This window comes from Rhinoderma darwinii, chromosome 5 (genome assembly GCF_050947455.1).
Source record: "Rhinoderma darwinii isolate aRhiDar2 chromosome 5, aRhiDar2.hap1, whole genome shotgun sequence".
NCBI lineage: Eukaryota > Metazoa > Chordata > Amphibia > Anura > Rhinodermatidae > Rhinoderma > Rhinoderma darwinii.
In genome coordinates, this window is record NC_134691.1 from 6,484,818 (window position 1) to 6,509,045 (window position 24,228).

A 24,228-nucleotide genomic window follows, 5' to 3' on the forward strand; every position below is an offset into this window, starting at 1 on the left:
GATTCACGGAAAACGTGCACGTTTGTTTTTACGCTGCGTCCAGGGTCACAAGTCTAATGTCCATAAAGGGAAGCGCCAATCCTGAAGGTGCCGGGACTCTAATAAAGTGACCAAGCCGTGTGTATTATAGAAGTTTCAGAACTTTCAATTCTACACGGATTAGGCTTTACTTACATTAAACTATGGGACCCCTGTGACGCACGCACGCACGCACACGCACACACACACACACTCTCGTGATTTTTCTGGTTTAGCTGGCATTGGCTGGCGTGACCGGTTGGTTGGCAGCAGACGGTGTATTATGGAGCCAGTAGACTGTACCAGATTAGATCTCCACATTCTTGCCCACGCGGCTGGCACCCACCACACAGTCATTGTAAGCCCAGTCGCGTACAGATCCAGCTCACTGGTGCGGTCATTGCACATCAGTTGGGTTCTGCTTTCTTGGTTTCAATTATTTTATTTTTTTATTGAGCCTAAATTACATGCTGTACTGCGTGGACTGTGAAAACGACGGATTAACTGCCAAATATAGCACCGGCGCCCGTGCCGTCTAAACCGATACCCATGTGATGCTGCCCCCTAAGGGGGAAGGAATGACATCGTAGTGCTTGGCCATTAGGGGGCGCCCCTCTTATACATGTCCTGTTCAGCGTGCCGACATACGGTCCTATTATCACCGTTGCAGCTACGTTTTTAATGCTCTGACTGGATGTTGTGTTGGACTTGCCTAACGATCAATGGACGTCTTAGGATCCTCGTTGTACATATTTGAACATCGTTCCCATTTTTGGTGTGATCTTCTGTATTATGGATTCATTTTTATAATCTATCTTTACAGGGCTGCAAATCACCCACCCTATAAGCAAATTATAAAATTCTGGCTGCCACCACTAGAGGGAGCTCACAGAATCCATTTTTATCAGCTGCCCCATGACATGTATATCCCGGATGAACAGTATTTGGTAGATTTTAGGAGCCAGTTAAACGTTTCCAGGGACCAGTTTTTTTTAGTGGCGACCAAAGACCGCACTGGAAAGAACTAAGTTTGACCCCCAACTAAAATTTTCTACATTGGCTATTGGGATTTTTCCAGCTCTTCCGTAGACCGCAGATTTTTCTTGATGAATCCCTTGGGCAAACTGGTGTCTTTAGGACCTGGTGGACATACTGTATGTGGCAGTCAGTTAACCCCCCCCCCAGTAAGCTGTCCCTTACTGGTGGGGAAAACCAGCATCCACTGGATATCGATGAAGCGGAAATGGCTGGATAGTGTATTAAGGCTTCATCTAACAGGAAGTTTTATTTCCAGGTCAAATTTTTTTTTTATTTCTTAAGGGAAATACTCATCGCGATTATCGAGCGTTGATGTATCATACGGATTCCTCATCATGGGATTTCCTGGGGATTTCCGTCTTTGTTCTAAAATAAAGTTTACTTTGGTGTCTTGTATGTCTAGTTGTGTTACGGAGCGGTGGGTGGGGGGCTGCATTATACACTGGGCCCTGGGAACAGATCATATAAGGTAAAAAGTGCTGTATCCTCCTGGAGTACATATAGGTCAGTCCCATGTAACCTGGTGTGCGTGTGATGTGAGCTCAGGTTACGCTGGGTGGCTGATCCTATATTTGGCTGAGGCTCCAGTAGAAGCCGGTCCGTCTAATACGTGAGACAGAAAAATAATCCGTGTATCTCACAAGACGCCAAATCTTCCTAAATCAGAACTTGGGCTCATTATTTCCAGCCGCCATATTAGTTGTCACTATTGCCCGTAGATTCTCTGCAACTTTTGTCCCTCCACCTTACCCTACTACCAAAGCAGCCGCGGTTTGGTCCTGATGTTTCTATTTGGTTGCGACGACAATTTTTACGAAAGTGACGTAAAGAGCAGCCAGATTTTTTTTTTCTTTTGGATTGAAGGTTTTGTACATTTTGAACAATCTTCTTTTATTAGTAGGGTCTCCGAAGCGGGACACTCTCTCTAAACCGCTCCAGACAACTAGTGTTCAATTCCACTGCAGCGCCACCACAGGTGAAGTGAAGCGTTACATAGTCCTCAATGAAATCAATGGGTTGTCCATGGAAGATGCAGAGACGCCGTGTCCTTCAGAGCGAGCGACGCTTTGTATCCACTTTCCTCTGGTTAACATGTTGCCGACGCTGGACGAGTATGTTCATCATGAGCGGCAGGACGTTGTCACATAAGGGTCGGCATAGTAGTCCTGCTGAGCATGCGGTCTCGGCAAGAGTGCCCCGTGCAGTCAGGAGCGGGGCAACCGCTGTAACACAGCCGCCATCCCACTCTAATGACTCTAATGACTCCGCCAATAACCCTCTGAATGCCGCGATCAATACTATAAAAAAAATTAAAACTGGAGTAGAACTATTTTCCCAGCAGTTTTGCCAAAACTATAAATGAAACCCTAATCTATATGTACCAAGAACCGGCACCTACATAAAGTACAACTTTTCGCTCAAAAAAACCGACTTCTACAGCTACCTCAAACAAGAAATAAAGTTATGAGCAGCGTGGTGCTAAGAGGAGAAATAAGAAGTTGCTTTGGTTCTGAAGGCCAAAATTGTCCCTGTCGTTAAAGGGGTAAATGACGAGGGTCCTGATTTGTGTGTCGGGACTTTTTTTTTCTCTATCAATTTCCTAATGGTCTACTTGAAAATTTCTAAATCCGACGACCCCGTTACCAGCAGCTGATGCCAAAATTAAAACTTTGTTGATGGAACGTGGGTCCGTTTTGTAGTCTGTAACCATGGAGACACACAGGTCTGCGTAGAAGCTGTGTACACGGGTAGGGGAGATTTTTTATTCAAGACCGATTTTTTGGGGATTTTTTTTTGTTATGGTCGAATCTAAGCAATAAGAACAAAAATTGGTCGGAAAGGTGGGCATAATCTAATATGTAATGTTTAAAGGCGGTCTCTGGCTTAGAAAACTCCTCACCAAACACCCTATTAGGGTTTAAGAGTTCTGAGTTCATTTGAGGACTCTCCTCTGAGCCAGAGTGGATATCGTCTGATGCTCTGGATGACTCGACACGTCCGGGCATTACATAGAAAGCCAATGATTTCATTAGAAATTGTGTAATGCTTCAGATCACCTGTGGAGGCGCTGCAGGGAAATTAAACACGATCGTGTTGCTCCACAGATTATGGCTGATTGATGTGGGGTCCCTTAAGTGGGCCACCCGGTGATCCGCTTATCTGGTGGACTAATCTAACCAAAAGGGATTTTCCAAAGCGGAGAACATGTTAATGGCTTGAGATGATGTTTTTGTTTTTTTTTACACGTTTTATAATCCCTTGAATGTTCTCAAATTTTGTATGTTTTCCTTTTTGTTTATTGTTTTTTCAAATCTTAAATGATTTTTGCCGACTCCGGTAATTTGAGTCCGTAATGTCGTCCTATGTTTTCCTTGATTTCACTTCTGCAACTTGATACTAAGTAGTTGCCACTTTACATAAATCATAACAAGGTTACTGCTGTCATGGCGACCGAGAAACTGTTGTCACCGAGGGCTGTGGGATGATTTCTCTAGTGAAGTCTTTGCTGAACTTGGTCCCGTGCTCCCTGTGCATGTAGAGACTTCTCTCCCGGACTCTTTCGTTATGTGACTTTGCTTCTCTTTATCTTTGTTGTGGCTTTTATTTTGTATTTATTTTTGGAATGTGTCTGTTTCATACACCGCGTCCAGGACATGAGATGTGTCCGTGGACATGACTGTCAACCATGCTGCCTCCTTAAAGGGCTTCTTCACTTTGGGTAATGTCCCTTTGTTAGAAGGGTCCCCAGACAATCACAGGAGACCCTGCAACAAGTGTTTCATTTCCCTGCAGTGCCGCCATAGGAAAAATGAAGTATTACACAATTCATTGAATTCAAAAGGCTGTACGAGTCTTTCCGGGAGACACTTTGTAGCCGCCCTCCAGTCTGACTAATGCATTAGAGAGCCCTTCTTAACTCGGAGTTACCTGTTGTGTGCCTTCAATAGCTCGTGTATCAGCACAGCTTCATACCTGTACTGCTTTCTCCTTCTACAGCCCATGAGGGATCTCATCTCTCTTGTGCTGATAGACACTGATGCTGAAGTGTGTGATCTCACCCCTAGCTCGCCCTGCATGGGTGCTACACAGCCTGTGTACGCTCTCCCCTCCCCCCTTAGACTGCCATATGTGTTCTTTCCTTCCTATCTACACCCTGGTACAGTACAGCCTATGTGATCTGCCCTTCCTGAACACATGGATGCTTTCTTCCCTCTCCGTGCTCTGATCTGCCATGTTCAAACTCCTTTCCTTCCCTACTCTTATCTCTAAGGTCCTATTCACATCCTGTTTACAGCCTTCCATCTGAAGTTTACGTCAGGAGGGCTCTCGTATACCTTTTGTCAGAAGACTTTAAAGAGGCTCTGTCACCAGATTTTGCAGCCCCTATCTGCTATTGCAACAGATCGGCGCTGCAATGTAGATTACAGTAACGTTTTTATTTTTAAAAAACGAGCATTTTTGGCCAAGTTATGACCATTTTTGTATTTATGCAAATGAGGCTTGCAAAAGTTCAAGTGGGCGTGTTTAAAAGTAAAAGTCCAAGTGGGCGTGTATTATGTGCGTACATCGGGGCGTTTTTACTACTTTTACTAGCTGGGCGTTCTGACGAGAAGTATCATCCACTTCTCTTCAGAACGCCCAGCTTCTGGCATGGCACATAATACACGCCCACTTGGACTTTTACTTTTAAACACGCCCACTTGGACTTTTGCAAGCCTCATTTGCATAAATACAAAAATGGTCATAACTTGGCCAAAAATGCTCGTTTTTTAAAAATAAAAACGTTACTGTAATCTACATTGCAGCGCCGATCTGCTGCAATAGCAGATAGGGGTTGCAAAATCTGGTAACAGAGCCTCTTTAACATACCCCACTGTATATGTACCTTATGCACTGTGCCCGGGCAAGCCCCTGACATCACTGTTCATATATGAACAGTGACATTGGGAGCTTTAAGATGCCAAAATCCCCGAACAGATCTTCAGCAATGAACTAGCCCAGGGATTCTGCCCCTGGAGAAGCCCCTGACGTCACTGTTCATATATGGAGAGGGACGTTATTGGTCTCTCCAGTCCCGGAGACCCAACCAGAGCGATACCGAGGCTCTGGCCAGGGAATCTGTAGATGAAAACCCATGACATCACTGTCCATATATGAACAGCGACATCAGGGGCTTCTCCCGGAGCTGAATCGCCGGGCCGACCTCTTCCCGGGTACTCCAGCTCCGGGGGAAGTTCCCTGAGCTAAACGTGGCATCTGTCACACACGGGTTCACATCTTAAGAAATAAACATATACCATGCAGTATAATTATTTTTTTTTTTTTTTTGCAGACACCCTCAGAATGGAATAGCGCAGCCTATTACACTATTCCATCCAAAGGTCTTTTGGTCTTCGTCGGGCTAAGGGAGCCCTATGGGCACGTGTAACGTGTACGGCAGGAGTTTTTCTGACGTACACGCTAAATTCTCTCTTTGATCTACGGCCCGAGGTCGTGGACGATGTTTGTTTTTGTTGCACTCAAGGATAAATACTGGAGCGTAACTGCTTTGCATTGTGTGAAAGTTGCAGTCACATTGAGATCGGCACTTTGTGTGACACTAGATGACTCTCTCGCTGGTGTCAGCCCCCTGTGCCCCCTTTTTGTGTTGCTTGGCCCTTTAAAAAGTCTGATTTATTATTTTTATAAAGCTCAGGCCGCGTTGGTGGCAGACCTCGGTGTACAGTGATTATTTCCGGCCCCGTGCGTGTGAGATGTGGGTTACACGTTGCCCATTTCAATTGCCATATTTTACACCTTGAATGTGTTTGCAGGGTTTTTCTATTACACCCCCCACCATACGGCCTGGCTGTTACCATGGCAGCAGGTTTCTGAATGGCACGATTAGCACGAGGCTGGCGGTAGAAGTATACGGATGTGTCAGGCCCAAAGATGAAACCGCTGCCAGCGACAAACCTTATCCCTGAATATCAAAAATATTTCCCGAGCTCATACACCAGCGAACTTACAATCCAGGGGCTGTGTATACCGGTCGTGTCCCATTGGAGACTACTACTTAAATTAGTAGGATTATTATTCGTATATTACGGCAATTATTCCATTATTTAGTCCCAGAACCATTAGGGGTGGGGGGTCCGGAGCGCTTACAGAAGTCGTACATGTTTAAACCAATAAACCTTAAAGGAATTGTTCAGGTTTAGAAAAAGAATTGCTTTCTCCTAGAAAGGGCGCCACACCTGCCCATAGGTTGTGTGTGGTATTGCAGCGCCGCTCCGTTGAAATGAATAGAGCTGATCTGCAATACCAGACGCAAACTGTGGACAGGTGTGGCGCTATTTTTGGAAGAAAGCAGCCATGTTTTTCTAATCCTGGACAATCCCTTTAAGGCCACAACAGATCAGACGCTCCTCTGCATTATTAGATCAGTCACACGTATGGATGTTGTTGTTTTTAGGGGTTCTGAGTGTGGGGACAAGGGGGTTCTGCGCTTCAGGGCACTCATCCTATTAATGAACTTACAGTCGGCTTCTAACCAACCTGAAATGGCTGATAACAGGGAGCAATGAATTGTATCCACCCCTACTAAAGTTAGCCTCTCCTCGTTCTCAAATGGCTGATCACAGCGAGCAATAGATTGCCATCACCTGCACAGTACATGGAGAGAAGATAAGCTGTAGGAGTCGTGTCCCTTTAAATGACCGGATTGTGGAGATTTCTGGAGCCTGTGCCCTCCCGGCGGCTCTTCCCCGGATCCCGGTGTTTTCTTCCTCCACATTATCCATGAATAGAGTGGAGATAGAGCAGCAGCATTCCTGCATACCCAATGTGTGACTATCTGATAGCGAGGACAAGTCAACAGATCCCCCCCCTGAGTCATCCATTCCTGGATCCACCACTTCAGTCCTGAGAAAGGAGGAGGAAGAAAAGCGTATTTGTGTAGGGATTAGTTACTGTAAGAGTCTTAGAGGTGTGTGACATGAGCCGGGCAGCGCTCAGTATCATGTGCTCCGAGCAGGCAGCTGCGACCGGTTCTGTGCGGAGCTGAAGACGATTCCCAGCACATCCAGCCGCGCCGCCTGCCAAGCAGCGTCTCCCAGCAGAGATTCTCCGTCATCCCCGCCGGTCCCAGGTCTGTATATACAACTTCTATATATACTGGATGTAGCACTGAGGAGGACTTGTTACATTGTATCTGCTACATAATGACCGGTCCTCTGTCCTCCCCACTGGTCTGTATATACAACTTCTATATATACTGGCTGTAGCACTGAGGAGGACTTGTTAAATTGTATTTACTACATAATGACCGGTCCTCTGTCCTCCCCGCCGGTCTGTATATACAACTTCTATATATACTGGATGTAGCACTGAGGAGGACTTGTTACATTGTATCTGCTGACATGTTCAGCTTCTCGGTCCTCTGTCCTCCCCGCCGGTCTGTATATACAACTTCTATATATACTGGATGTAGCACTGAGGAGGACTTGTTACATTGTATCTGCTACATAATGACCGGTCCTCTGTCCTCCCCGCCGGTCTGTATATACAACTTCTATATATACTGGATGTAGCACTGAGGAGGACTTGTTACATTGTATCTGCTACATAATGACCGGTCCTCTGTCCTCCCCGCCGGTCTGTATATACAACTTCTATATATACTGGATGGAGCACTGAGGAGGACTTGTTACATTGTATCTGCTACATAATGACCGGTCCTCTGTCCTCCCCGCTGGTCTGTATATACAACTTCTATATATACTGGATGTAGCACTGAGGAGGACTTGTTACATTGTATCTGCTACATAATGACCGGTCCTCTGTCCTCCCCGCCGGTCTGTATATACAACTTCTATATATACTGGATGTAGCACTGAGGAGGACTTGTTACATTGTATCTGCTACATAATGACCGGTCCTCTGTCCTCCCCGCCGGTCTGTATATACAACTTCTATATATACTGGATGTAGCACTGAGGAGGACTTGTTACATTGTATCTGTTACATAATGACCGGTCCTCTGTCCTCCCCGCCGGTCTGTATATACAACTTCTATATATACTGGATGTAGCACTGAGGAGGACTTGTTACATTGTATCTGCTACATAATGACCGGTCCTCTGTCCTCCCCGCCGGTCTGTATATACAACTTCTATATATACTGGATGTAGCACTGAGGAGGACTTGTTACATTGTATCTGCTACATAATGACCGGTCCTCTGTCCTCCCCGCCGGTCCCAGGTCTGTATATACAACTTCTATATATACTGGATGTAGCACTGAGGAGGACTTGTTACATTGTATCTACTACATAATGACCGGTCCTCTGTCCTCCCCGCTGGTCTGTATATACAACTTCTATATATACTGGATGTAGCACTGAGGAGGACTTGTTACATTGTATCTGCTACATAATGACCGGTCCTCTGTCCTCCCCGCTGGTCTGTATATACAACTTCTATATATACTGGATGTAGCACTGAGGAGGACTTGTTACATTGTATCTGCTACATAATAACCGGTCCTCTGTCCTCCCCGCTGGTCTGTATATACAACTTCTATATATACTGGATGTAGCACTGAGGAGGACTTGTTACATTGTATCTGCTACATAATGACCGGTCCTCTGTCCTCCCCGCTGGTCTGTATATACAACTTCTATATATACTGGATGTAGCACTGAGGAGGACTTGTTACATTGTATCTGCTACATAATGACCGGTCCTCTGTCCTCCCCGCTGGTCTGTATATACAACTTCTATATATACTGGATGTAGCACTGAGGAGGACTTGTTACATTGTATCTTTTACATAATGACCGGTCCTCTGTCCTCCCCGCTGGTCTGTATATACTGGATGTAGCACTGAGGAGGACTTGTTACATTGTATCTGCTGACATGTTCAGCTTCTCGGTCCTGTGCTCCGGTTGGAGGGGGACGTGTCATGGACTTTGGTATTTGTATAGGAGTTGAATACGTAGAACCACGAAGCCTCCATGTTTGCGCTCAGGTGGAGCGGGGTCATGACCGGCCGTGAGTCGTTCTTGTTGTGTATTTGAGTAGTGTCGCTGGTCACATGAAAGGAAGTATTTGTTACCTTGTGGACCCCTGTGTTGTGGGTGATGAGAAGTCCTGCTGTTTGTTCATATTAGAGGGTTTTGTGGCGCTTCCCTGTGCAGCGATATATGTATATATGACTGTTTATATCTACATCTGTATCCTGCACCCATATATATGTGTGTGTGTGTATATATATGTGTGTATGTGTATAAATATGTGTGTGTGTGTGTGTGTGTGTATGTGTATGTGTATATATATATATATATGGGTTTGTTTATACCTTAGTATCATGCACCCCTGTATGTCTCTATACATATGTATCCTGCACCCCTATATATATATGTGTGTGTGTGTATATCTATCGGTTTATCTGTATAGTGCACCCCTGTATATGTCTGTTTATATCTACCTCTGTATGGTGCACCCCTCTTCTCTCCGGGGTATATTACCTCCACCAGTGGCTTCCAGGCTCCTCCGTTTGGCGCGATCATTACACTTTTGTAGTATTGTTCAAGCCTTTTGTCTTGATTGGGGACTATAGATCTGTTCTAGCCGCTGTATACATAACACAGACCTGACTCATGCCGTCTCCTCCGCTCCCTGTATACTCACCCGCCCGTTATATAATGTCTGAGCCTCGCTGTGCTGGAAAAGTGCAAACCCCTTCCCCTAAGCTGCGTTATAGAAGCCCCTCACCCGTTCTCAGCCGCCGCTCCCTCCGCTGACCGTTGTGTTACACATCTGGCTCCGATTTCTCAATTGTGACTTTATAAAGGGACGCTGTGCAGGTAAATGTAATCTATTGCTACCTGTTATCAGCTACTTCAGATGGGGAAGAGGCTGACTGTAGGACAGGTAAATGTAATCTATTGCTCACTGGTATCAGCCATTTCAGGCTGGGAAGAGGCTGACTGTAGTTCTCTGCAGTGCGTGCTGGACATTGCAGACCCCTTCCTGCCCTCCTGTCACGTATCTCCAGAGACCTTTACATCCATATGTGACCTATATATGAGCCGCTACTGCGTTTTAGGCTTAGTGCTTTTTTTAAGGACTTGTATAGGAGAAGAAATGGTCTTATGTGACCTGCAGGGTTTGTATTCTGCCACCCAGTGCCTGCTGCCAGCGCTGTGTATACATGGTGGGCGTTAAGGCTGCCCATACACTATTTGCCGCTTGCGGTTCGACCACGTTGTGTATTTTCACCCTTCGAAGGTTTTTTTTTTTACTTTACATAATGAAGGCATAATCACTGTATAATGAGCTCGGCCACTTTCTAATCTAATCTGCTTTAAGTGCTCATCGTTTTTTTAAGATCTCTGTTTGCTGTCAGCAAATAGAAACATTGCTGTTACATCCAGAGAGTGAAGACCTGTGCAGCCTACTACGTCTCACATCTGGGGATTTGCACATGGGGACAAATTGGAACACAAAGTATATTAGAAAGTTACAAAAGTCTTTTCATTCTACAACCGGGATCGTCTCACGGACGACATTGATGGCATATTAGTGGTCGCTAGAATTCACTGGTGCCAGGGGAGCGCCGCGCCACGTCTACTCCTAGCGGCTCTGCTTAGCTTTTCGTCGTAGGTAGATTTAGGTTTACACTGGGATATATTCCTACTTTCCCCTTGTGGGATAGGGCACATTCACACTGATGTATCATAAGTCTGTGCTCCTTATCTTATGGGTCTATCCACACCTTTCAGTTTTTACTCCGTGTCCAACACCCCTGGGCTGAACATTTTAGGGTGTGGGGGAGGTGGAGTTCCTGGCCTGTCAGAAGAGCGACCAAGGTGGGATCGGTTGGAATTTCACACTTTGTCCTAGTGAATCTTGCTGAGGATCTGACCGCGGGGACCAGGAAAATTTGAAGTAAAATGCGTGATCCAGTATAGTCACCCCCACTATCTAGAGCAACCCCCACTTTGCAGGATCCTAGATCTCTATGCATTACATGGGCGGCCCTTTCATTTCAATAAGAACTGTATAAAGCTGCCCACACACTTTACATCTGTCAGCGTAACGAAGCCCCCATAGCCGCAGGCTCGGCTGAGCATCTCAATGGGAAGAGCGGACGCCCCTGGCAGTGGCTTATCTCGGGTATGTTTCAATCCAACATGCCGATGCTTCTATCCCCTGACATCTGCCATCGGGGGAGTGTCAGGAGGCCCCCATACACATTAGTCGTCCAGTCCCACCAAAACCATTGGGTTCGGGAGGCTTTCATCTGATCTGTATGAACCTTAAAGGGGTTCTCCGCTTTGAATATTCCCTACTTGTCCTTTGACAATAAGCTGACCACAAAGTGTCCCCTAGCTGGATCCCCCAGCGATCAGCTGTGATCTGCGGGGAAAACTGGCAGTAAGTGTTCAGTTTCCCTGCAGCGCCACCACAGGAGAAATTAGTATTACATAGTGTCAATTTATATCAATGTGTTGTCTGTGTAATAGAGGAGAGGTCCTCCAGAGAGAGAGATTCTCTATGTAACCTCTGCCCAAGAGATGAGGACCCTGAACAAAGGACCCCCCCCCCCCCACCCTCTATTAACTCAGGATTCCCTAATAGGAGGTATGACAATGGGCTTTCTAAACTTGAAAATCCCTTTAACTCTTTACTGCTGCCAGGTAAATGGGTGCTTGGCGGCCGCTTCCTTCGAATTATTGCTTTTAGTTTTTGTAACTATAAAAAGCCATTTATAAAATCTCATTGCAAAGAAATCTTTTTGAACTGTGGGGGGCGCCCCTCCTGAGGGCGGATGGGTAAATCTCTGCTGCGACTGCTCCACGACTCTTCCCTGACCGGTGACATGAGACCTCCAGCCTGTAGAAGGACCGCGGCGCTGCCTGAAGATGCGCGTTTCACGGTTAGATCCCCTTATAAGACCTTGTGAGGCAGCGTAGGAGCCCCGGAGCTTGTGCCTGTCGGCGGCCCTGGAGGCGGCATCCCCCGGAGGCGTTCCGGCTCCTTCTTCTCTCGGCGCGGGCAGCAGGATCAGGTCGTTCTGTTCACATTCCCTTTCTTTAGATTTAATGTAAATACACAAATATTTTCCATTGTATTTTAAGCGCAAAGACAATTTATTATATCTACAAAATCGCAAACGGTATGCGAGATGTAGCAGAGCCGTCCTGTCATGTCTTTCCTGGGAGCTTCTAATAAGAAGTATATTGTAGGGAATAGCCGTTTACGCAATTCTCTAGTGCTGCAAACTTCCAATAATCCAGCATCCTTTACATATAAACACGCTTACACTTTTGGCTGCTCGTGTGTAGCACGTCCCCCATTTTGGCGCTGATGTCCTAAAGTATCTATGCTCCAGCAGTCGGGGTGTAGCTGTAGGGGGTGCAGAAGCTGTCGCACACCGGCCATGGTGCCCAAAGGCGGCTCTGCCACATAAGACACCAGTATTATAAATGGCAGGTGGGGGGTCCCTGGGACAGAATCTTCATTGGGACCCTGGAACGTCAAGTTAAGCCTCTGTCAAGCGATGTAGACTCCAGTCCGAGGCCCACGCAGTTATACCGTGACAGCAGGGGTCCGCAACCTTCATCATTCCAGCGGTTGTGAAACTACAACTCCCAGCATGCCCTGGCAGCCAAAGGCTTTATTCCAGCCAAAGGCTGTCAGGGCATGCTGGGAGTTGTAGTTTCACAACCCCTGGAGTGCGGACTGTTTGTGACCCCTGCCATACAGCATGGGGCGTTGTTTTGCTTCGTGCCGGATTAGAGGGATGGCTGGACTACTGGGTGCCGGATTAATGGGATGTTCCTGTATGTTGGTGGAGGGTCACAGACAGCTGAGCATTGGATTAAACAGTCACTTAAGGACTGGGGCTGGGAAAAGCTCAAATGTGAGCGCTCCGAAATGGTTATAGGGGACATTATACATACCCTAGTATAGGGAGACGGAGTGCAGGTGACGTGTTGACTGCAGTGTGAGTGAGCAGCCTGTATCATGAGGTCGTCTATTATAACTCCTGATTACATGATGTCATCGTCATAGCTATAATAATGAATGCTGACACACAGGGAGCGCCTCGGGTTATACCTGAATAATTAAGCCAGGTGACATTTAGGATCTGGGAATCCTTGTGTGAACAGAGCCTTATTTGGTGGTCGCTTCATCGGTTGTGTTCAATTCATTCTCTGCCTTAATTGAATCTTAGAAGAACCAGAGATGAAAACTGGTGCAGCGTGACCCACCACCTGCACTTGCATGACAGTGTGGTTGTTAAGCAGTCTATCCCTAGCAACCGCAGTCTTTTAATGTGGTTGTCAGGAAGCTTGCCCCTAGCAACCAGTCTCGAAACCACAGCTCAAGGCAGAATGGCCGCTCCACTCCGGACACAGAATATATGTATTCTAAGTATATAACGTGTGAGTAAGCCTTAGGCCCTGCTAACACAGTAATTTGCCATGGAAACCACGGCAAAAAACATCCGAAATCGCTTCCCATTGATTTCAACGGGAGGCGGAGGCGTTTCTTTCTCGCGAGCAGAAAAAGAAGCAACATGCCCTATCTTCGGCCGTTTCCGACTCTGACCTACCATTGACATCAATGGGAGGCAGAGAAAGCGGTTTTCGCTGCGTTTTTGGATTGCGGCTCTCAATGGCCGTGGTCGAAAAACGCGGCAAACGGCGTGCAGGGAGAGGAAAATCTGCCTCAAAATTCCAGATGGAATTTTGAGTCAGATTTTTTTTTGCCTCATAAAACGCAGTGTGAACAGGGCCTTAATACTTCTCACAGCTGAGAGTAGTTTTAATTGTATCCAGTTTAGATAATCCTCTGTGAAGTACACTGACACATTGTAGCAAACTATCGGGGCAGGAAGAAGTTTTGTGCTGATGTTGACGCTTCCTCCTCTCAGCAGTGAGAAGTATTGGGTCAGAACAGGTTTGTAATCAAGATTGTTCCAATTCGCTGACAAGATGCAGAGATTTTGAAAACGGTAATGAAATAAAACACAAAGTATATTAGAAAGTTGCAGAACTGTCCGTTTAGGCTTTATTTACTTCAAATTGGAAATCCCTTTTCATTCTTTGTAATGATAATGACCGACTAACAACCGAAATTCCTGCACAGTAGAGGCTTGACCATCGTACCTCCGCCAACAGACCTTGCCCACCTCTGTGGTGTCACTAACCAGATGTGGGAGTCTCCACGCCCCACAAATGGCGTTGCCTAATCCGTCACGTAGACACATGGACCAAACGCCTCACTGCTAAACGGCCCTACGACAACTCTTCCTGGTCACTAGAAGATAGAGATCAAAGACCAATGACACATCCGCTCCTGATTTACGGGTTTACTCAGCGGTCATTGTATCAGTCATGCTCAAAATAACCCAACATGTGGGACTAGTCGTTTCCAGAATGATGTCACCCTGGGTGGTATCCTCCTATTGTTCTGGGTTCACCCCCCCTCGTCTTGTCAGTCATTTGATAAACATGTGCTTCGTGCGTCTCGCCCCGGGGCTTCCATGTGATCAATACGCGGCTAAATTTAGAGCCTCTGATCGGAAGTCGTGTTTACTTCAACAAACGAGGCCACGGCTGCCGACTGGTAAACTGCGCTGACTCAAACGGGTTATATAAGAAGGGGAACCGGCTGCAAACCTGACCCGTTCAACGACCATTCTCCTTCTCATTGAAGAAAGTGAGGTCCGCACCGAATGTGCACGACCCAGATCTTACAGGTCCAGTCAAATACCTCAAGAACTAGAGTAGGTCAAGCAATATTCGTGGTTTGGAGATGTTGCGATTATTGTACATACTAAGAAGTTTTTATTTTATTTAGTTCTTTACTACTGTGATGTAGGAGTGTATATAATCAGTGTAAAGCTCCATGTATATGACCGTATATGCAGGGACCTTGTATGGGTTCTTAAGGGTCTGTATTACATGCTGCCATATGGTGCTGCTATAAGGGAATTTTAGTATACCCTAGAAGCAATGTTTTGGGGGAGAATACTTCCGTATCCCACAATGCAATAGAGCATGCCAGTGTTTATATATAAAATCGGAGGCACATGGCAGTATAGTGCGGATCCATAGCACTCTATAGGCGTCGTGTTACAGGTCCATACTGCATAAATCTGTCATGCTGTGGAGGTCTAAAAGTCTTTCGGGAAAAAAAACGGTAGTTTCCATATTGGCCACTAGATGTCAGTAGAACAGGCATGCAATTCCTTTTTGTACATCTCGCTTTCCAGACTGCCGTGAAGTGTGATGCTTATTATTATTTTCTAACCTTTCTTTGTTTCTCTTACAGTTCTGACATTGGAGATATATGGAGCTCCTGAAAAATATCTTTGAATACTGTCACGCCCAACACCATCTCTCCGCATGAATTACATGCTTTGCCCGTTGCTCAGGAGCCGGGTCGCGGTCAGTGCAAACCACCATTAGAGGCCTCTGTGTGCAGATATCCTCCAGCAAAAGACTTTTGTGTCCACGGAACCCTGTTCCCCAGTCACAGTCCGTCCCGGCTGTAAAATTTACAGTTTATCCAGATGGGGTAACGTGATTTGGTCCAATACCATCATCTGTTTTGCCTCTGAACTGCCAGGACTCGCCACAAAGATTTTTGTTTTTTTTCTACTGTACGAAAGGAAGAGTCTTGGAACTTAAGTGTTAAGAAAATTTGGAAATTTCTGACCGCGTAAATTTGGATCCTGAGCCTTGTAGACGGGCGGTGGTTCTGTTCTGGGAGCCGTTACTGTACAGCCTCCCGACCCCTTTACTGGTTTGGGTTTTTTAGATATTTTGCACAACATTTGTGTTTGAGTTTTTTGTACGTTTTTATCTTCACCTTTGTATCTCTTGATCGTCCCGCCATGGCTCGGATTAATCGACCAGCTCCAGTCGAAGTTTGCTATAAAAACATGCGCTTCCTGATCACCCACAACCCCACAAACGCTACGATGAATACCTTCATAGAGGTGAGTAGAGATAAATGGGTCATTCTTGACTAAAGTCTACTATCTGTATGGAATTCTCACTCTAGTGCTTAGAAAGTTTGCAGTTTGGAGTTTGTTTTTTTTGGTTTTTTTTTAAATGAAATTTGGTAAATTCCTTTAATCCGGCATCAGTGGGACTTGATTGGTGCTGGATAGACATGAGCGAATGTTTTTGCTTGATTCGTACTTTGCTGACTATACGTTGGGATGATGAACCACGGTCATCTCTAGTGCCAGATTATCAGAAGTGCCAGATTATCAGAAGTGCCAGATTATCAGAAGTGCCAGATTATCAGAAGTGCCAGATTATCAGAAGTGCCAGATTATCAGAAGTGCCAGATTATCAGACGTGCCAGATTATCAGACGTGCCAGATTATCAGACGTGCCAGATTATCAGACGTGCCAGATTATCAGACGTGCCAGATTATCAGACGTGCCAGATTATCAGACGTGCCAGATTATCAGACGTGCCAGATTATCAGACGTGCCAGATTATCAGACGTGCCAGATTATCAGACGTGCCAGATTATCAGACGTGCCAGATTATCAGACGTGCCAGATTATCAGACGTGCCAGATTATCAGACGTGCCAGATTATCATTTTTTATTTAACAAAGTTTTTTTTTTTTTTTTTTTTTAAAGTAATAAAATATAAAAAAACCTATATAAATTTGGTATCTCCGTAATGATGTTGAGCTGCAGAATAAAGTTAAGTTGTCGTTTTTAACGCACGGTGAAAGCCGTAAAAAAAAACAAAAAATGTAGGAAACAGATTTTTTTTTTCAATTTCTGTCCCCAAATAAAAAAAATTTTCAGTTTCCCAGCACATTATATGGTACTTTAAATGGTGCCATTAGAAACTACAGCTCCTCCCGCAAATAATAAGCCCTCGCACCGCTCTAGTGATGGGAAAATAAGACTTATGGCTCTTGGAATGCGGGGAGTGAAAAGCGAAAAATTTAAAAATGGCTCGGTCTTTAAGGGGTTGAAGGATTTTTATTGTATATTGTTAGAATTACTTCAGCTGCTATCAAAAAAATTGACCATAAGGATAAGCGTGTAACAGGTGTTCTGGTGACGCTTATCTCCAGGGTACAGGAGAATCTGACTCTTGAAAATCCGGCTTGTATTCTTGTTTCACCTGATCACATGCGACATAGGGGGACCTGCCTGAAGGCCCTTGAAGACGTTGGATTTAATGTCTGTTCTCCGCTTTAGAAATCTTCTGCCATAAGAGAAGTCATGAGCCGAGATTCCCCACAATTGAATGTGCTCTAAAACTCTTTGAGCGCTGATGGGAGATTTCCATAACTATTAGAATGGCCCTATAGTATTTAAGGGGCTAATAAGGAGCCATTGAAATCTGTGTCCCCTCTCAGGCAGCACTTGGAGGTTCGACGTTACCAAAATCTATGGACTACACCTAAGCAAATAATACGCCAGCGATGACTTTGATGAATTGTCCAGGGTCCCGGCTCATGGACCACATAGCTGACGTGTCAACAGATAACATCTCCGTGTAGATAACCCCCTTTAAAAGATGTCCGCCCTTTACACATCATTTACAGCTTATTAATAGAGATCTATGTAAATGTTGCTTTACTTCATTTTGATTGACTCTAGTATTTTACATGGCTGCAAATCAGTTCTGCTGATCATCATTGTAAAGCATCAAGACATTTGTCAGGCACTTCCAATAATGTAATGTATGTACACGGTAACTCCACCAGCAGAATAGTGAGTGCAGCTCTGGAGTATAATACAGGATGTAACTCAGGATCAGTACAGGATAAGTAATGTAATGTATGTACACAGTGACTTCACCAGCAGAATAGTGAGTGCAGCTCTGTAGTATAATGCAGGATGTAACTCTGGATCAGTACATGAAAAATGTAATGTATGTACACAGTGACTCCACCAGCAGAATAGTGAGGGCAGCTCTGGAGTATAATACAGGATGTAACTCAGGATCAGTACAGGATAAGTAATGTAATGTATGTACACAGTGACTCCACCAGCAGAATAGTGAGTGCAGCTCTGGAGTATAATATAGGATGTAACTCAGGATCAGTACATGAAAAATGTAATGTATGTATACAGTGACTCCACCAGCAGAATAGTGAGTGCAGCTCTGGAGTATAATACAGGCTATAACTCAGGATCAGTATAGGATAAGTAATGTAATGTATGTACACAGTGACTCCACCAGCAGAATAGTGAGTGCAGCTCTGGAGTATAATACAGGATGTAACTCAGGATCAGTACAGGATAAGTAATGTAATGTATGTACACAGTGACTCCACCAGTAGAATAGTGAGTGCAGCTCTGGAGTATAATACAGGATGTAACTCAGGATCAGTACAGGATAAGTAATGTATGTACACAGTGACTCCACCAGCAGAATAGTGAGCACAGCTCTGGAGTATAATACAGGATGTAACTCAGGATCAGTACAGGATAAGTATGTAATGTATGTACACAGTGACACCACCAGCAGAATAGTGAGTGCAGCTCTGGAGTATAATATAGGATGTAACTCAGGATGAGTACAGGATAAGTAATGTAATGTATGTACACAGTGAGTGCAGCTCTGGAATATAATACTGAATGCATTATCAGGATCAGTTTAACATGCATTTATGGAGATTGTATGTAAACTATAAAATGGTAGAGATTTTTTTTATTCATACAACCTATATAATCACAGGTTTTTATTAGTATTATTTATTGCTTTGTAAGGCTTTGTTCACACATCATATTGTGATTTGCTGGAACATGTGACTGAAGCCTAAAAAGAATGGTAGCTGGCATCTGGTTGTTCTCCCTACCATTTTTCTTTGCAGTAGTTTTCATAGTAATGTTTCGCTTTACTGCAATAATGAGAAATAACAAACTGGGGTCAGCTGTGGAGGGGGGCAACCACGGCTCTGGACACTTGGCTGGATCTGTGCGGTGCTTCTAGATGCAGCATTGGCCTACAGAGATTTATATGGGGGCTGCTTACATGCCTGAACTCACCATTTCTCAAGTGTGAATTAAAGCCTATGTCACCTTTCTCTTTTTAAATTTTTATTTTTGTCCTAACTTATCTAAATTAAAAATATTTTCCTTTTGTTTTGGATCTACAGCTCCTATGTAGACCTATGCATTTCCAATGGTAACAGACAACAAGCAAACCCTGTGTAGTCTGATCCTGCAGTCATACATCCATCTATCTCTTACTTTATGCTAACCTAAATTCGGTAGAGGACAAATAAAAGTAAAGTATAACACGATCAGACTACACAAGGACTGTTTGTTGTCTGTTACCATGGAGACACATGTAGAAAATGATATTTTTAATCTGGACCTATTTAAAAGTTGTTGTTTTTTGGGGGGTTTTTTGATGCATTTGGGCTATAATAAGAAATTGGTTACGAATGTGGTCCTACCCTTTAAGATCTATTGTCTGGCACTATAATACAGGTTCATAGTACAGATATATAGACGTCTGCTGAGAACGGCTGCGATTCGGTTCCTAGTTTCGGGTTTTACTTCCCAGCGTTGCATTTTATAAGCAGAGATGGTTGTTATTGTCCTGGGATATGGACCAGGGTTCAGTTTTCTGTCCGTTTGGTCGGTCGTAATAAGACCGGAGGAAATGTTTGTACACCAATATCATTTTCTGAATGCTGTCCATGCAGGGATCATTAATTAGGAAGGAGCACTTATAACTATTGCATCTATTACACTGCCAACACTAATGCCACCTAAGCCACTAAATATAAATAAATACGCATTACTGCTAAATCTACTTACAATAGGGAGGTTCTTAGCGCACATTTTGATCAAATTGTGTGAGCCCACCTGCCAGGACAAGGCGACCTCTGAGGTGGGAACTTACGCTGCACATACACCCAGAACTGGGACTAAACCTACATATAAACCTGGGGATGGTAGGAAACCGCATTAAACTAATTAAAATCACCCAGGGCAGAATGGGAGGAGGGTAAGAACAAAAAATGGAGGCATTGGATGTCCTACTTATAGTAGTAGTAGATGTTGTGATCAATACTGCTTGTTGCTTCTGATTGGCTGCTTAGTGGTTTTAATGTACCCAGTAATTTACCTCTATTACTTGTAGATGCCCTAAGTAGGTCCTGCCCCTTTAAGTAATGTTTATCTTTAAATTGTACCTATGCAGTCTCCTCGGTGATACTCCTATATATGAAATCCTCACTCCACTTTAATACCCCAGTTTACAAGTTTAGTCTACCTTGTTTCTTCCTCTTGAATTACATTGTGTCTTGTACTCAAGTCACATCCAGAGCTGCATTTACAATTGTCTGGCTGCAGAAGTTTGCATATTGCTACTGTCCCTGCTGGTTCAGTGTCTGTAAAATGCATGTTCTACTGTGATGCATTGGGGGAGATGCATTTAAATCGGGCACCGTCCAATAGTCTAAAACAGAAAAAGCTTTCTCTCCCAAAATGCAAGACACCAGAGTGTATTACAGGATCTCATCTAAGCGGATGGAAGTTGTCAGCACTTTGCTGCAGCTCTGGGTGTGACTGGAGTGTAAGGCTTGATGTGACTGAATAGTAGAAGTTGTTCTTTATAAGTAGATATGTGGTTTCTGAGGTCAGAGCTCTACTTTAAGAGCCTGTACAAGCTCCAGCCCTGTGAGGTCTATTGTTTTTCGTGCTCCTCGCAGCACTTGTCGCCATGTGTACAGCCGGGGACTTGGCAGCGGGCAGCCACTGAGCTATTTTTGTGGAGCCTGCGTTAACCGCCATCATCTGAAATCCCTGAGCAGCGTTTACCGGAGGGTGGATCGCTACCAAATACAGCTCTGCTCTTTATTGGATGTTTGGGAACCTAAACGGAGGAGGACTAAAAATAACTAGGATTTGGAGAGCACAAGAAGAGCCTGAATTATAATCCAAAACTTTCTGCTAATAATCCCACCGTGTCTGCATATTAACCCCGTAGCGCAAAGAGGAAAGAACGCAAAAGCGAAGGTGTTCACACAGGAAAGTGCAGGGCTACACATACACCCAGGTATACTTTATCTGGTGCTCCTACTCCAGTCACATACAAAGCTGTTCACCACGAACCGCTTAGGTGCCGCTTTTTTACATCAGCATAGTAGTACAGTACTGGAACACCACTTCTCCCACAATGCAAAACAGCAGGGTATGCTCTGTGCGTACACAGACTTGACAGGGGGCTGCAGTCATGGGAGCTCCGATTTCCGGCTTTTTTCTCACCTAACATTGTTTTAAAAGCAATTCTCAAAGTCTGCCACTTTATTTTCATTTCTCACATTTTTCAAAACCTCTGCTTGCGGTGGATCATTGGGGACCTTCTTGTTTATAGACTAAGGCTGAACCTGTGCCAATCTAATATTTCTTACAGCTGATGGTTTGCTACAATTGTTTCCAGTCTTCACAATCCTTTTGTGAGCAAAGTAACACAAAACACTTCTATCCGATCATTTGATACATTGTAACAGTGTTTATGGAGTGCTGCCTACATTGGATACAATTGCAGCAAGCTGGGAGAAATATTAAAGGGGTTAAAAAAACATGGCTGCTTTCTACCAAAAACAGTGCCACGCTTGTCTGAAGGTTGTATGTGGTATTGCAGCTTAGCTCTATTCATTTTAATGCCGTTTAACTGCAATACCATACACTACCTATGGACAGGTGTGGCACTGTTTTTGGAAGAAAACAGGCAAGTTTTTCTTACCCTTTTTGATCTGTATAGATTTTCAGCCTCTGGATATAAACAAGGTTCCCATTCACTGACCACAAGCAGAGATTGTGGTAATGAAACTCAAAGTATATTAGAACGTTCCAAGATTTACATAAGACTGGGAGACCCCTTTAAATCTAAGGCTGGTGCCTATTATGGAGATAGTTTATATAATAATGCGCCAATTGTGTTGTGAGCTGAAATTTGCGATTTGCATGTGTAGTCCCTGTTTTTGTACATGCAAATTTCTGGTGTCGTCCTGTTCTCCGGCACGGCCTTCACTCTTCTTATCTCTCATGATGCACAGATTAGATTTGTTTCTCAATATGACATTGCTCCACTTATTTGTATCATTTTGGGATTAATATTCTTTTTCAGCATATTTGGTGGTGACTGCCAGGGCCTGAAGATGGTAACATGTGGTCACACGTGATCGCAAAGACCGACTGTGACAACTACTGGTACTCCGGCTCTACTACGTGGCATGAGGAGTTCAATGTGGTTCTTTCAAAGGCTAAATTACCTTAGAGATTTTTAATTGATACAGAAATTTCCATTGTAGTTGGGGGGGGGGGGGGGGTGCTGATTTAAGATAATCTGCTTTAAAGGGTACCTTGAACTTAGATCACCAATTTACAGTTTGGGGCACTTACATAAGGAATATACATTACTTGTCCTGCACTGATCCTGAGTTGCATCCTGTATTATACTCCAGAGCTGCACTCACTATTCTGCTGGTGGAGTCACTGTGTACACACATTACATTACTTATCCTGTACTGATCCTGAGTTACATCCTGTATTATACTCCAGAGCTGCACTCATTATTCTGCTGGTGGAGTCACTGTATATATACATTACTTATCCTGTACTGATCCTGAGTTACAGCCTGTATTATACTCCAGAGCTGCACTCACTATTCTGCTGGTGGGGTCACTGTGTACATTCATTACTTATCCTGTGCTGATCCTGAGTTATATCCTGTATTATATTCCAGAGCTGCACTCATTATTCTGCTGGTGGAGTCACTGTGTACATTCATTACTTATCCTGTGCTGATCCTGAGTTATATCCTGTATTATATTCCAGAGCTGCACTCATTATTCTGCTGGTGGAGTCACTGTGTACATACATTACTTATCCTGTGCTGATCCTGAGTTATATCCTGTATTATATTCCAGAGCTGTACTCACTATTCTTCTGGTGGAGTCACTGTGTACATTACTTATCCTGTACTGATCCTGAGTTACATGCTGTATTATACTCCAGAGCTGCACTCACTATTCTGCTGGTGGAGTCACTGTGTACATACATTACATTACTGATCCTGAGTTATATCCTGTATTATACTCCAGAGCTGCACTCACTATTCTGCTGGTGGAGTCACTGTGTACATACATTACATTACTTATCCTGTACTGATCCTGAGTTATATCCTGTATTATACTCCAGAGCTGCGCTCACTATTCTGCTGGTCGAGTCACTGTGCACATACATTACTTATCCTGTACTGATCCTGAGTTACATCCTGTATTATACTCCAGAGCTGCACTCACTATTCTGCTGGTGGAGTCACTGTGTATATACATTATATTACTTATCCTGTACTGATCCTGAGTTATATCCTGTATTATACTCCAGAGCTGCACTTACTATTCTGCTGGTGGAGTCACTGTGTATATACATTATATTACTTATCCTGTACTGATCCTGAGTTATATCCTGTATTATACTCCAGAGCTGCACTCACTATTCTGCTGGTGGAGTCACTGTGTACATACATTACATTACTTATCCTGTACTGATCCTGAGTTACATCCTGTATTATACTCCAGAGCTGTACTCACTATTCTGAGTGTTATTGGAGACATTCCACAAACTTGATGTGTCCTCGCAGTGGGACAGTTCTCAAACAAGCAGGAGTTGCTGGTAATTTCGTCTCTATAGGTGATTGTACTCTTAGTGAGAACTTTAAAATTTTTTTTAAGGCGGTGTCCGGGTGTAACCGCAGGTCTCAAAGCAGCGTCCTGGTAACTTATTGCGATCTCACATTGACTGGGGTAGAATCAGACCCCCAGGTCCGCCAGTAATCCTTAGAATGAATCGGTCGTACTTGACTCCAGCACCCTTCGTTGATCACTCCGTTGATCAGTCCCTCCTGCCTGTGTATGGGCACCTTTGAAAGGCAGAAGGTCGGAGCTGCTTGAGACAATGAGATTGTGGTCACCCGCTCTTCTATGTTGTGACATGACCCGGAGCGGTTTGCCCCGATTCTGTACCGTTATATAAATGTTTCTGAAGTTCATTCACCGTCTCAGTGATTTCAGTTGTGTTTTGTCCTTACGGACTCCTTAAGTGAAACTCCACTTAGGCTCTGTTCACATCTGCGTTGGGGTCCCGTTCTGATGTTCCGTCT

At 44.4% G+C, this 24,228-nt stretch overlaps 1 protein-coding gene across 3 annotated transcripts in view; it reads left to right on the forward strand.

The window, feature by feature from the left end:
• The window catches only part of PTP4A3 (protein tyrosine phosphatase 4A3), a 106,048-nt gene that overhangs the window by 70,602 nt on the left and 11,218 nt on the right, over positions 1 to 24,228 (forward strand). For 2 of the 3 annotated variants that reach the window (XM_075825681.1, XM_075825680.1), the window contains exon 3: positions 15,388 to 16,057. In XM_075825681.1, coding sequence (XP_075681796.1) covers positions 15,953 to 16,057 — 105 coding nt within the window. In that variant the 5' untranslated portion in view covers positions 15,388 to 15,952. Of the gene's footprint in view, positions 1 to 6,935; positions 7,187 to 15,387; positions 16,058 to 24,228 lie in introns of those variants that run through there. The other variant, XM_075825682.1, reaches the window with a different exon arrangement.